General features: G+C 46.9%; 1 protein-coding gene across 1 annotated transcript in view; it reads left to right on the plus strand.

Moving 5' to 3' along the window:
- The window catches only part of ALPK3 (alpha-kinase 3), a 53,794-nt gene that overhangs the window by 3,734 nt on the left and 35,298 nt on the right, over positions 1 to 14,762 (plus strand). Inside the window, exon 2 of the mRNA XM_010841086.1 lies at positions 5,193 to 5,314. Coding sequence (XP_010839388.1) covers positions 5,193 to 5,314 — 122 coding nt within the window. The remainder of the gene's footprint in view (positions 1 to 5,192; positions 5,315 to 14,762) is intronic.

Here is a 14,762-nt window from a genome sequence, read left to right on the forward strand (position 1 = left end):
TCTAGCCCTGGAGAGAGCCAGGGAGGGGTGACTGTCACAGCTCAGTCCCTTGCCCACTTGCAGGTGGAAGCTGTCATTTCCTGTGAATTAGAGAGCTGATTCTCCCCGTCCCCTTCCCAGGGAAGAAATCCAGACCCAGCAAAGGAGAAATCTCTCCATTCTAAGGAGAAAGGCAAAGGAAGTCCATCATAAGGAAAGGATGGAGTTGGCCAGTGCCTTGAAACCATGGGAGGTCTGCCCTCACGGCCTCTGGAGGATTTTTAAAGCTCTGAATAAAGACAGCTGCAATCTGGAGCAGCAGCTTCTCTGGGGGTAGGGCTCTTTGGGTCTGAAGGATGTACTTCCCCAGTGGTATCCATAAATCCAGGCGCACAGAAGTGGAAGCCATGTTTGGGGGCATAAGGTGAATTTGTTTTTGTTTTTTGTTATACAGATACAGGCTGTCAGTGATTAGAGATGCAGACTGACAGTTCTATTGAGCAGATTGGGCTGTTGATAATGAAGGGAGAGCTGTTCTCACCGTGGGGCCAGCTGAAGGGAGTAAGTGTAGTTGGGAGGGGTGGGGACCTGAGATCTCCCAGAGAACTGTGTCCCTAGACCCCTCTGGAGATACTTGTGTTGGAAGGAATGGAGGCAGAGGTGAAAGTTGACTCATACCCACTGGATCTCCGAGGGGCAGCTCTGTGTGATCCTCACCCTGCAGTGGCCTACCCAGCCCCCAGCTGGTTTCAGCTCTCAGCTGTCCTGGGGCAGGAGGGGTGATCAGCGTCATGGGCCTTGTGCTGGTCTGACCCAACTGGGTGCCTCCTGGTTCCTGCTGAATTAACCGCTTTGTTTTCCTTCTCTTCTTGACTCTCCCAGCTGGTTTGCCTTGCGTGGCCTCTTTAACCGTACTTTAACATATTAATGGGTGTTCTCCAAGTCACCTGTCTCCTTCCCAGCCTCTGAGGGGATTTCCAGGAACTGGGGGCTCTTCTCCCCTAAAAGGCCAAGGGTTGAAGCAGGAGCTGCCCTGCCCCGCCTCCCCCCCCACCCGCTGGTGTGCTGCAGAGGCGGGGAGATGTGCCAGGCAGCTATGAGTGACTCAAGGACCCAGGACACACCTTTCTTAAAGCTCAGCCCCGAGGGGCCTCCCTCCTGCCTAACCATTTCCCTGGACCCTGCTACACTTAACAAGTTCTTGGTTTCAGATACATGGGTGTCCGGTGGTGAGGCCACTTGCTAACTGGAGCTGGCCAAGTAAGACAGCTGGTCCCTTTTAATAGAAAGGCCCTTGGGCCCCAGATGGTGGCCGATTAATACTTTGCCTACTGTTGTTGATTTCACCTCCTCCTCTCTTTGCTTTTTTGGCCTAATGATTCCGTTTGCTGTTTTTGCTTAGCTTATCAAGCAACCGGTTATCTCACCCCAGCTCTGGAAGGTAAACGCACCATTGCATTACATTTCTCTGACTGCTTTTTTTTTCCTTGGGTCTGGGCACTGAGGGGTCTCTGGGTGACTGCTTGTGCACTAATAACCAAGCTGCATGGGGTGAGGGGAGCGGAGAGGGTGGTTGGGGAAGGTGTGAGCGGGCACTCAGTGAGCATGGATCTCACGGGGGCCAGAGTTGATGCTTGCATGGACCATTTGAAGGGGGTGCCGGGACCCAGAGATAGGCAGGGGTTCCCAAGATGCCTGCAACTCTATCTCTGTGCCCCTGGGATAGGCATGGGACCAGAGCAGAGAGCCTCCAGTCACGTGACCCGTTTCTCCCTCAGCCTAGGTTTTCATGGTTTTTGTAACCACATATCTAGGTTTGACAACTTATTGTCTGTCTTCTAACCATGGCTACTTCCTTAAAAAAAATTTTTTTTCCTCAGTCCCTTAAGTTCTCCTTCTGTTTTCTCCTTCTCTGAATTTCCCTCTCCGTTGACTTCTCTCCACCTCTGCAGACTGTGAACTCTGTGAGGTCAGGGCTATCATGTGAATGTCTTTCTGTGTTAACTTGTTCTCTGAATCCGCTTCAGAGACAGAGCAGGGCTCCAGCAGGCCCGCAGTCAGAGTTTGCCTGTTGAACGACTGTCCTCTTACCTCCTTAACTGGAGACAGCTCTCCACCCCTGGCTGAACTGACAATTGTGATCAAAATGGGAACGTTTCCTGGCTACTTTTCACTGCTTGGGCCTCCTCCCAGACTCTGGTAGATCTAGGGAAGAGTTGGCCATAGTTTTCACACAGAGAAAGATTTCTGCATGGCTAACTGGTTTCTGAAAAGCTAATAACGTCTACAGGGATGGTCAGTAGCTACTATGTACGTTTCCTGTGACAGGAGTAGATACTGAAGGGGCAGAAGACAGGGTATCCAACTCATTCAAAGCGGAGTGTGTTAAGTGTTAAAAGAGAGTTTGGAAGTTTATTTAAAGCAAGGTAAAAAAAAAGCAAGGTAAATACCAAACCTATGGGCAGGATTAGGTTCCTTTGAAGATGTTGAAAACCAGTGATGATTATGGAGTTCTATAGAGACACATGATTAGGCTGTGATATTCTTATGAATTCATGGAGTTGGAAGGACTTGGAGTTGTCAGGGTAGGACTAGACCACTTCCAGGTGCGTGGACTTCCTGGCTTCCCAGGAGACTGGAAGCAGCAGACTTGGAGTCCATCTCACGTCTGAGTGGTTTAGAAAATAGGAACAGAAAGCTGGTGACAGGTTATTAGAATGTGATAGTATATGCAATGACTCTGTCCCAACCAAATGCACCCTGGATCCACTTTCCTAGAGGGTGTTTTCCTAGCTATACTCTTCAGCAGTTACTTAGGATTTTCCATTATAAGAATGTTATAATACAGTTAGGACTTAGTCTGGGAATTTGAAAAGATAAGTATTCTTTCTTATAAAACAAAAATAATGAAATAACTACCTTGTTGTTAAATATCTAGCATGAGCACTTGTCTCTGCAAATTTTCTTGAAGCCTGATTTCCCTGTTTTCTTCACTTACCCAGTTGCTTATTTTCTTAGACCTGTCCAAGCAGCTTCATCCCTAAGAGCCTAGGCTGAGTACAAGAGCCAGGTTCACATTCATGAGTAGGTTAGGATTCAAATTAGGTCGGAGAAGGCAATGGCACCCACTCCAGCACTCTTGCCTGGAAAATCCCATGGACGGAGAAGCCTGGTGGGCTGCAGTCCATGGGGTGGCGAAGAGTCAGACACGCCTGAGCAACTTCACTTTCACTTTTCACTTTCCTGCATTGGAGAAGGAAATGGCAATCCACTCCAGTGTTCTTGCCTGGAGAATCCCAGGGACAGGGGAGCCTGGTGGGCTGCCATCTATGGGGTCGCACAGAGTCAGACACGACTGAAGCGACTTAGCAGTAGCAGCAGGGAGGACATAATTAGGGATGTTTTGAATTAGTTGCAAAATCATAGAAGTACAATGACTTTTGGCAGGGCAGTTTCCTCTAGAAACTGCTGGTTGGGAGTTGGTATTCCCCGAAGTCAGGAATTGCTGGTAGTATGAGAGCAGTGAGAAATGTTTTCAGATGTTGTAACTCCCAAGTGTTAGAGCGTTGACAGTCTAGATCCTGAAGGACCCTCTATTTTCGACTGGATTAAAAGAAAAAGGAAAGGACAGTAGTTTCTTCCAACAGTAAGCTACAAGAAGACAGTTCTTACAACTGTCTAATAAGTTACTTAGGTTCCAGGTGGGAGCGTGGCAGGGAGTGTTATGGCAGCCTTCACCACAGTCCCCAGTTGGGATTCTCTTTCTGGGTGGTCTTTCTGGGCGAGGACTCCTGTCAGCTTCCCAGAGGCCCAAGCATCTGTGATCCTGTGCAGAGACGGTTGGACCCCTCTCAGTCCAGAAGTCTTACTTGATTCCAGGCCTTCCTCCTGGGATGCAAGCTTTCTCCTCAAACTCAAGTCCAGAATGACATCCACAGAGATGGTCAACTGAATGGGGATGCCCTCCCAACAAAGCAGGGCTGTAGCTCCTGTCTGCTTGTGTTCCCACAGACTCTTACCTGCCCCTGTGGAGAGGTCGCAGGCAGACACATGCTGCCCATGGGCAACTGCCCCTTCTTCCGAGGCACAGAGCAAAGCAGCACTGATCTGTCTGCCCCCCAACAGTTTTTTCTGCTCCTCCTCACATCATCCCTCACAGTCCTCCCTGCTGCTCAGCAGAGGGTGTGTGGGTTGGGGGCGGGAAGGGGAGGGCTGGGCACGGCTTGTGCACCGCACAACCTGGCTATGTGGTTACACGTCACGCCTAGGGATGCATTGTGTCTCTGCTGGCCCATGAAGGGTTTGGCATGGTGGTTTGCTGCGTGTGGGCAGGTAGGAGAGGACTGTCAATGCTGAGCAGTGCTGGTGAGTCTGTGATCAACTCAGTGAGCCCACAAATGCCTCTGAGTTCTGGGAGATGGACTTTCACGAGGGAACCAAAAGCCCTGACTCTCGCATGGGTGGATCTATTTGTGATTGGCAGTCCTGCTGGTAGGTCCTGGAGCTGCCAATATTCACTTGAGCATGTGATACCCACTGGGGAGCAAGGGAGCCATGGCTGGCTTTCCACTGGAGGTCCATGGCCCTGTGTAGGGTCAGGATTCATTTGAATCTTTCTTTTCTAATACTCCTAGGAACTAGAGGCTGCCATTGGGTCTAGACCCCTGGCATTGGCCAGCTTGTTCTTGGTCTGCTATGGGTCTATCCTCACAAAGACAGGGGCTTTTCTTCTGACCCCTGAGTTCCTGGGACCTGTTACCCTTGGGCTTTCCCTCCATGGCATGAATGGAGGCTCTGCTGTGCTGGGACCTCCATCTCTGAAGCTGGGCCTGTCCATGTGTATGTCTCCCCCATGCACGAGCTTACCTGAAGATGAAAGGTGGAGTGTGAAGCAAGGCCCCCCAATAAGGATGGAATGGGAATGCCAGGACTAGTGGTCTGGCATGCGCAGGAGCCTGGTCCCTGGTCAGAAGGGACCCATTTTAACGGGTCTGGGTCAGGATTCCATTCAGCCCCTGGTCACATCCCTGCCCCCATCCTGGCCATGAGACCTAGCTCTCTTGAAGAAAGACTTTCCCAGGTGCTGGAGCCATGGCTACAGGATGCTGGATGGACATGGTAAGATAGAAGCCACCTTGGACCACTCCAGGCCGTGGCATCGTGCAGTGGAGATAGGAGAAACGCTGCTCTGAACAGTTCTTTGCCTTTCCTAGGAGCACCTTCTGCTCCATCATTGCTCAGCTAACAGAGGAGACCCAGCCGCTATTTGAGACCACACTCAAGTCCCGGGCTGTGTCCGAGGACAGCGACGTCAGATTCACCTGCATCGTCACAGGTAATGAGGCCGTCTGTATGATCTGTGCCAGAGCTGCTACACAGGTCAGGGTCCAACGGGTCTGTGGGCACAGGCATGGAGAGGGGTTGGCTATGCAAGTTGACATTGGTCTTCTTAGCTATCTCTCCAGTTTAACTTCTCTATGTGGGTGGGGGTCCCTTTCTCCTCCCACTCTAAAGCCACACATACACCCTGCTGTTCTTCAAAACCTGTCTTCCATATAGGTTCCTCACACTCAGACATGCATATGCGACTGATGAATCTTATTCCAAGGAAAGAAGCTCTCTAGCTGAAAGAGGTTTTCAAGGCCATCTTCTCAAATATTCCCATTTTACAGCTGAGTAGTTTGAGACTTTGGAGTCTCAAGCCTGATAGACAGTAATATATAGTGATTCTGAATGCAGACCCTGGCTGGAGTCAGGCTGCCTGGCTTAGGATGCTGGCTTGTCCCCTTTCCAGTTATATGATATTGAGTACTTCATCTGCAAAGTGGAGACTGTAATGGTAAGAATGCAAAGCATTTGGAATAATACCTAGCATACAGTAAGTACCATATAAGTGTTAGCAATTAGCTATCATTATGTGCATTTCACCAAATTCCATGGTGGAATTTGAAGCAACAGGTTGGCAGAATAGGAAGAGAGAGATACTCCTTGGAAGGGGAGGGTAAAGGGGCGAGGGCTGGGAAGCTGGCTCTGGGCACTGCCCCTCCCCCACACCTCCCAGCACTGGCTCCCATGGCACTAACGCCACCAGGGCTGTAGGACTCACCTACGGGCCCTACCTCTCCCAGCTCTGCAGCCATCAGGTCAAGGTTCTCTCCGAGAGCGCCTCCCCCCCCTTTTTTTTCCAGTAAATCAAAAGCATTGATGCCCTTGATGACATGCCAGCAGTGACATGCCCTGATTCTAGGGAGCATGTCTGCCCCAGCCAGCTGAACAGCTTCTCTAGGATTGGGTTCCCTGGGCAGTTTTCACCTTGCCCAGAACTTTCTGAGCTCCCTACTGAGAACACTTCCCAGGGACACAGAGGTGCGCTTGCATCCCTCACCTTTGTACAGCACAACACATTTTGCAAAATTTATCTGGTTCCCTTGTTGTTGAATTCTTACAAAACCCAGTGAAGTCGGTGCTATTATTAGTCAGATTTTACAGAGAAGGATACTAGAATAGGTTAGGTGACTTGCCAAAGCCCACGAAGTTGGCAAAGAGGAGATGCTTGTTTATGCCTGCATCTGCTGCATTACTCTGGCAGTAGCCATTTTCTAGGAAAACTCAGCTCTTTCACGACACCATGCTGTTGCATCTGTTATTTTCTCCATATAGAACGTCCTTAATCCTTTTAAATGAAACTTAATTTTTATTTCATCAAATTAATATATTACAAATAGTTTAAAATTTCAAATTGAACTAAAAATGCAGTTATCAAAATACAGCCATTCACCCCTCTCATCAATTTGCCTTACCCAGAAGCAACTGTATTCAGCCTTTAGCACTTTCTTATGGTGTGTACACATTTCTGTAATGCTGGTGTAGTATGTGAATACTGCTAACTTTTGAGTCTTCCAGTTTAGATGCTACCCAGTATTCCTGTTATAGTAGAGAGGAAATTAGCTCTTTTTACAGTTATTTTCTCTGCTTCATCTCACTTACCTTCTAAAAATAGTTATATCATAATTTTGTTTAATCAATATTTACTGTTTACTTTATTATGCCTCTGCAATATTAGTCATAACTGAACATTGTAGTATACTATGATTATATTTCTTTCTTCTGTTTTTTATAAGGTTAATCCTTTCTTAATTTTTCTTTTAATTAGCTATTTGGTGTCTATGACTAATTTTTCTTAAACTTTCTAAAAGCCTTTTAAAACAACTTTCCACAAGATTGATACCATCAGTCCTCTGTCAGCTTCTTTCCTTAGAGACATCCCTATTCTATTTGAACTGGTGGCCTTTAGGCCTAATACACAGCTGTTATACTGGGTGTATATGTCATGTTTTATATGTCATATCTCATGTCTTCCTTTTTCTTGGTTTACTCTCTGGCTTTATTGAGCTACATCTAGTGGCTTCTTCAGGTCCCAAAGATGGTACAACAGTGGGAGGCATGATGACAAGCTCTCAGCCTCTCTCTCCTTTGGGTCATCCTGTTCCAGTGTGACTTGGTTGCTCTGTGTGTCTGGTACACAGATGTTATCGTAGGATCTCCCTTCATCATCATCCTGCAGGCTCCCTTTACCTCTCCTTTAATGGACTTCCTGTTTATCTGTATTCTACATTTGTCTCTTTCTTGACTTACATTCTTATTTTGGTAGCTTCCTAGGAGGAGTATATGGTAGATAAATGTTAGGCAATTTATGTCTGAAAATGTCTTTATTTTATTTATTTGCTTTACTCTTGATGGAAAATTTGGCTAGGTATAGAATTCTAAGTTGAAAATAATTTTCCTTCAGAATTTTGAAAACTTTGCTGTAGGTTGCTTTCTTGCTTCCAGTGTTACTGTTTAGAGCAAGAGGGCATTTTGATTCCTGATTCCATATAGGAGGCTGGTTTTCCTCTCTGGAATCTTTTAAGAGTGTTTTGATATTTCATAATGGTGTATCTTGATACGAGTGTCTTCATCCAGGGGCATGCTTGGATGCTTTCAGTATGGAAACTTGACAGCCTTTAGTTCTGAGAAATTTGAGATTATTTTGATCTTGATTTCTTCCTCCTGCTTTCTCTGTCCTTTCTTTCTGGAACACCTGTGCATATCTCCTCCCCAGACTCATTTTCTTACCCTTTCGTCGCTTTCACCTATTTGTCTTTTTTGTTCCTCCTGAGAGATTTCCTCAGTATTATCTTTCAACTCTTTTGTTGGGTTCTTAATTTCTAAGAGTTTTTAAAAAATTGTTTTCGAAAGCATCCTGTTCTTCTCATGAATGTAATATTTTCTCTAAACTCTCTGAGACTAGCAATGGTAGTTTTCTAAAAGTTTCCTGTGTAGTTTGTTTCTTCCAGTTTGCTTTTTTTCTATTTAATTGTTTTGGTTCTTCATCTCCTATTTATAGGGTTTCCTCAGATATCTAGGAATCTTTGGTTGTCAGATAATAATTACAAATAGGAGACTAAAAAGCTGATTGGAAGTTCTGGGCAAGTAGGAGGAGCCTGAAACCTTGAGTCTTCACTCTAGGGTGACCTGGCCACCACTAGAGTTGGGAACTGACAAAATGAGTTTCTTTAGTTGCTTTCTCTTGGACTAGCTAGATTCCATAATGAGTACTCTTCTTGTGTCTTGCTGAGTTTTCTGGAAGCTCTGCAGATTAGAGGGTTGGCTGGGCTTCCAGGATAGAGTATTTATTTCATAGATACGTCTTTGCATAGAAAATTCATGCCCTCAACAGTGCTGGCTTACTCTCAGGGCAAAGTTTTACTTTCCCAGATACTAAACCTTATCTTTGGACATGTTGGGGAAGGAGCAGTTGGTTACCCAGTGGTATGGAGTGGGTGAGGAGATCCAGAGACCTAATTGTTTTCCACACCCTTTTTAACTTCTCCTTATTTCCCTTTATACCCAGTCCCAGAGGTATCTGGTGGCCAGTTCCTGTGCCCTTTGGGGATTTTCTGGTGTTCAAAGGATAGTTCTCGGTTTCTCATCTTAGGGTTAAGCTGCCTTGAGTCTGTTAAGTCAGTTTCTACTTGTGCGTCTGCTTTCCAGCTTTCAAAATATTGTTGTTCCTGTTGTTTTCATTTCTATTATCCGATTTATTTTGGTGGAGATTATATATATGTATATATGTATATGTATGTGTGTGTGTATATATATATATATGCTTTCCTGGTGGCTCAAATGGTAAAGAGTCTGCCTTCAATGCAGGAGACATGGGTTCAAGTCCCTGGGTTGGGAGGATCCCCTGGAGAAGGGAATGACAACCCACCCAGGATTTTTGCCTGGAGAATTCCATAGACAGAGGAACCTGTCAGGACTACAATCCATGGGGTTGCAAAGAGTCAGACATGGCTGAGCAACTAACACACATACACACATATATTTTTAATAAAAAACTAATGTGGTTTAGTGGGTTTGGGTGAGAGAGTGAAAGTAGATGGTATGCTGATGCTGCTTTCTACCTAGAAGCCTGGCAAATTTCTTCTCATCTTTCAAGGCCCAGCTCAACCAACTTATCCTCTAGGAAGTCATCTCCAGAATTTCCACAGAGAGCTCTTGCTGTGCCTTTCACAGTGCAGCTTCTTGGTTCCTACTTCTCTCTCCCCATAAGACCATGAGACAGAGCATACCCCTGACACCTCATGCAGCAGGCACGAAGAAGGTGCTCAATACATGTTTGCGAGTATGACCGCGGTGACCCTGACTCTGCTGACGACACCTTCCACATTGCCTGTTCACTGCAGCTGCAGCCTCAGTGCCTTGACAACAGCAGCTGCTGCAGGAGCCTCCCTCCTCTCCTGCTTCCATTCTGTCCTTTGTAGCCACGGACTCTGAGAGCAACGTGCTGAAGCTGACCCGCGTCTGACTTACAGAGTCTTAGGGTATTTTACTGAATATCCCCAGTGTCATCATGGAAGTAAGCTTTTCCATGCCTCAAGCCCAACTCAAAGGAACAAGCTTTTCTCCCCTCAGTTGCCATAATGCCCTTGTCTCATGATGACCCACCAGGGCGATGGGCTTCTGCTCAGGAGCACCTGGCATGATGGGATTTACAGCTGTACCAAGTAAGACTGTGAGGTTTCCAGGCACTTGCTGTCTCTACCATCCATACCTTAGTCCACTGTTGTACCTAGTTCCTCCTTCCCACTCCTCACCCCCACCTGTGTCAGAGATCTTAGGTTACCTGAATTTCATGTAGCAGATTAGCAACGAAGACTCTGTGATTACCATAGTGCACTATAAATAAGCCTTTCCCAATTATATTAACAGGGAGAAAAGGTAGACTGTAAGAAAGGGGCCAGGGAAAGGGAAAGGGCTATATAGAAAGATCAGAGAACAAAGAAGACAAGAGCTAGAAAGTGGGTCTCCCCTCCACCCTGCCCCACCCCCATCTGGAGTGGAGAATGGTGGGTGGCTGTAAACCTGACTGGCCTTCGCATGAGACTGGCGTGGTGATCCTGGCTTGTTCCATGCAGATAGAGTGACCACATTTGACTCTCTTCCTCCCACCCTGCTGGTAGCGTTCCCTAGATGAGTTTGTGATGAGTCAGGCTAAGCAGGGCCCTGCCAGGAGGAGGTGATGCTTTTGTGGTGGGTGAAACCGTGGTTCAGGTGAGGAAGAATAGTCTGTGGCAGAACCCCTGCTGGCTGACTCTACAGGAAGTCCTTTGGGACTTTAAGAAGTGGCATATGACCCTGGAGTTCTTCCCTCTCAGAGTGGGCATATGGGGGATAGTGGGCCTTTGTGGAGCCTTCTGGCTCCTGTCTCCCTCAGGGACCCCCTGGCCAGGGCTACTGTCCTTCTCGAGGTGCCCACCTCTGTCTAGCTTGGTGATCCCCTTCCCCTACTCTCCTTACCTCTGTTGTCAATTCTCTGTTAGCTTGTGCGTGTGTGCCGCCAGCTGGACAGAGGGAGTTAGCCTTTAGACTTAGACAGAAGCAAGTTCCTGAAGATATTCTTTTTGGAGAAATAAGTCTAAGATGATGACTGCTGGGGGCAGAAACTTACATATTATCTCCAGAATTCCTAGTGAGAAGAACAGAGGAATAAGGGAAAGGAAGCCAGGGACTTTCTCATGTGCCAGCCATGTGACCCTGTGTAAGTTACTTGATTTCTCTGAGTCTCATGTTCCTTTTGTGTAAGACAGATTCAGAGACCCGCCTTGCCTATTTTGTAGAAGAGGGGGATTTGGATTTTGGTTCTTCCGTGTACCAGCTGGACACCTTTGGACAGAAGCCTTAGTTTCCTCTCCTTTAAGTCGAGGATGTATAACAGCACCTTTATCATAGGACTCATGAGAGGAGCAGATGAGGTAATACAGGAAAAATGTCCAGCTCAGTATCTGGCTTATAGTAAGTCTTCAATAAATGTTCACAGTTGTCTTCACAGGGTTATTATGAGGACCAAATAAAATTCTATCTTTGAAAGCTCTTTGAAAACTCTAAATATATACATTCATCAGTATTATTCTCCTGAATCTGAGCTTTTCCAAACTGGGAGTGGTTAGGATGAAGCTGTAAGTCTCCAAGCTAGATTTCTTCTAGACTGAGGCATGCTGGCTATGGAGCAGAGGTGTCAGGGTAGGAAGGGGAAGAGGGAAGGCCACAGGTCAGTACCACTGTGGGGTTTCCTGGCCAGGCCTGTGTGTGTGTGTGTGTATGTGTGCCGGCCTGTGGGCATACACATGGGCACGTGTGTGTGCAGCTGGGAGTAATGGACCTCCCTTGCTTTTGTGTGTTTCAAAATACAGTTCATATTACCCAGGGGACAAAGAAAGGTTTTCTGCTCAACTTAAGTTGTTCCCAGAACTCATTGTTGCCAGAGAGCCCAAGCTTTCAGGTTGGCCCCCACCTAGTGAAGAGACACCAGAAGGTGGCGTGGGGGCTGGAGCCCCCCAGCTTTGTGGCTGTGGGGCCCCCTCAGCATCCCCTTCTTGCCCTGTCCCTGCCCTCTTGCTGCAGCCTGACTGGACTCAGATGCCCTGGAGGCTGAGGCCCAACTGGGCAGATCATGGGGCAAGGAGGCTCTGAGCTGGGCTCCTGCAGGGATGAGCTCACTGCTCGAGATGGTGAGGACATGCACGGTGATGTAACCAGGGACTTTAGCTCACAATGGAAACATGGGGCTCGCTTTACAGTCAGGGCTGCCCAGAGTCTGTTTTGGCTGACGCAGCCACAGCCTCGCCTCCTTTGCTCCCTGTTCTTGTCACGGTTCCCCAGTGTGCCCTCTGCTTTCCACCCCACACTCTGGTGTCATGGTTCTTCGTCAGCATGCCCTCCCTGCCAACCTCTTGTTTGTTCACTCACTTTTCCCCTTACTCACTCATCCAGCAGATTTTTATTAAGTAGCTACTATGTGCCAGGCACTGTCTTAGGTGGTAGAGATAAAGAAGTGAAGGAGAGATGATGACGCACATGGGATATAAGTAGAGGAGAGGAAACAGAGAAGGGAACGGTTCCAGTATCAGGATTTGTGCTGTGGAAGGGAAGTGAAGACACTGAACCCACATTTTCTGAAATTCCACCTCCCTCACAGCCATTTCAAATGCCTCGCATGCCATAAAGCCTTCCCTGAATCCTCAGCCGCAGGTGCCTGTTCCCTTCTCTGTACCCTGAGCCCTTAGTGCATTGCTTCATTCATTCACCTATAAATACTTAATGAGTGTTGACCCGATACCAGACACTATTCTAGGAACTGGGGACATAGCAGCGAATAACACAGACAAGTCATGGAGCTGTTCTTTCCCCAGGGAGTTGGAGTAGATGGGTAGAAACTCATCAGGGTATAATCAGTCAGGTAGCAATGCATTGTTCAGTTGCTCAGTCGTGTCTGACTCTTTGTGACCCTTTGGACAGCAGCATGCCAGGCTTCCCTGTTCTTCACCATCTCCCAGAGTTTGCTCAGACTCTTAAGAGTCTTCTCCAGTGCCACAATTCAAAAGTATCAGTTCTTTGGCGCTCAGCCTTCTTTATAGTTCAGCTCTCACACCATACATGACTACTGGAAAAACCATAGCATTGACTATACGGACCTTTGTTGGCAAAGTGATGTCTCTGCTTTTTAATCTGCTGTTTATGTTTGTCATAGCTTTTCTTCCAAGGAGCAAGCATCTTCAATTTTGTGGCTGCAGTCACCATCTGCAGTGATTTTGGAGCCCAAGAAAATAAAATCTGTCACTGTTTCCACCTTTCTTCCATCTATTTGCCATGAAGTGATGGGACTGGATGCCATGATCTTAGTTTTTTGAATGTTGAGTTTTAAGCCAACTTTTTCACTCTCCTCTTTCTCCCTCATCAAGAGGCTCTTTAGATCCTCTTTGCTTTCTGTCATTAGAGTGGTGTCATCTGCATATCTGAGGTGGTTCATATTTCTCCCTGCAAGTCCAGCTTGTGATTCATTCAGCCCAGCATTTCACATGACACAGTCTGCATGTAAGTTAAATAAGCAGGGTGGCAATATATAGCCTTGACATCCTTCTTTTCCAACTTTGAACCAGTCCATTGTTCCATGTCCGGTTCTAACTGTTGCTTCATGTCCTGCATACAGATTTCTCAGGAGACAAATAAGGTGGTTTTATAGTCCCATCTCTCTAAGAATTTTCCACTGTTGTGATCTACACAGCAGGCTTTAGTGTAGTCAGTGAAGCAGACATAGGGTTTTTTTGGAATTCCCTTGCTTTTTCTATGATTCAGTGGATGTTGGCAATTTGATCTCTGGTTCCTCTGCCTTTTCTAAATCCAGCTTGAACATCTGGAAGTTCTCGGTTCACATGCTGTTGAAGTCTAGTTTGAAGTATTTTGAGCATTACCTTGCTAGCATGTGAAATGAGTGCAATTGTGCGGTAGTTTGAACATTCTTTGGCATTGCCTTTCTTTGGGATTGGAATGAAAACTGACCTTTTCCAGTCCCGTGGCCACTATTCTATGAAGAATATAAAGAAAAAGAAACAGTAAGAGAGATAAGAATCACCAGGGAGAGCGAGTGGTTATTGCATACAGGTGGTAGGGAAGGTCTCTCCATGGAGATAAAGTGCGGACAGAGGCCAGAGGAATCAATATGTGACGCTCATATGATGCTTGGGGCCAGCCAGCAGGGGCGTATGACTGGGGTACTGCAAGCAAGGTAGAGAGTGGGAGGAGGTGAGGCCAGTGGGCTGATGTGGCCTAGATCATGAGGGCTTTCATGAGATGGGAGCTAGTGGAGTGTTTTGAGCAGAGAAGTGCTATCACCTGACCTTATTTACTTCCTCTGGCTGCTGTGCTGAGAATGGGCTGAAGAAAGGCCAGGCTGGAACTAGTGAGATAAGCAAGGAGGTTGTTGAGAAATTGAGGTGTGAGATGATGCTGATGGAGCAGTTTGGTGGCAAGGAGTGGCAGGAAGTGATCAGATTTTGAATATATTCTGGAGGGAGGGCCTGTGGAATCATCTGATGGAGTGGATGTGAGGAAAATAAAAGAATAAAATATTACCTCTAGGTTTTTGGCTTGAGCCAAATTAGAAGGATAAAGTTGCCATTTACTGAGGTAAGTAGGACTCGGCTTGGTGAGGGGAATAAGGAGCTTGGCTTGGGTAAGTCTGATACCCATGAGACCTCCAAGTGGAGATGTCAGGTTTGCAGTCAGAAATAAGAACCAGGAGTTCAGGGGAGGTCTGGGCTAGAGATACAAATTTGGGAGTTAGGAAGATATAGCTATTTAAAGGCTGCAGGACAGGATTAGATCCCCTAGGTTATATATAGAGAGAATGGAAAATGGTTCTGAGGCCTGAGCCCTGGCCCATCTAACACTTCTAGGTCTAG

Source organism: Bison bison, unplaced genomic scaffold (genome assembly GCF_000754665.1).
Source record: "Bison bison bison isolate TAMUID 2011002044 unplaced genomic scaffold, Bison_UMD1.0 scf7180017864155, whole genome shotgun sequence".
Classification (NCBI taxonomy): domain Eukaryota; kingdom Metazoa; phylum Chordata; class Mammalia; order Artiodactyla; family Bovidae; genus Bison; species Bison bison.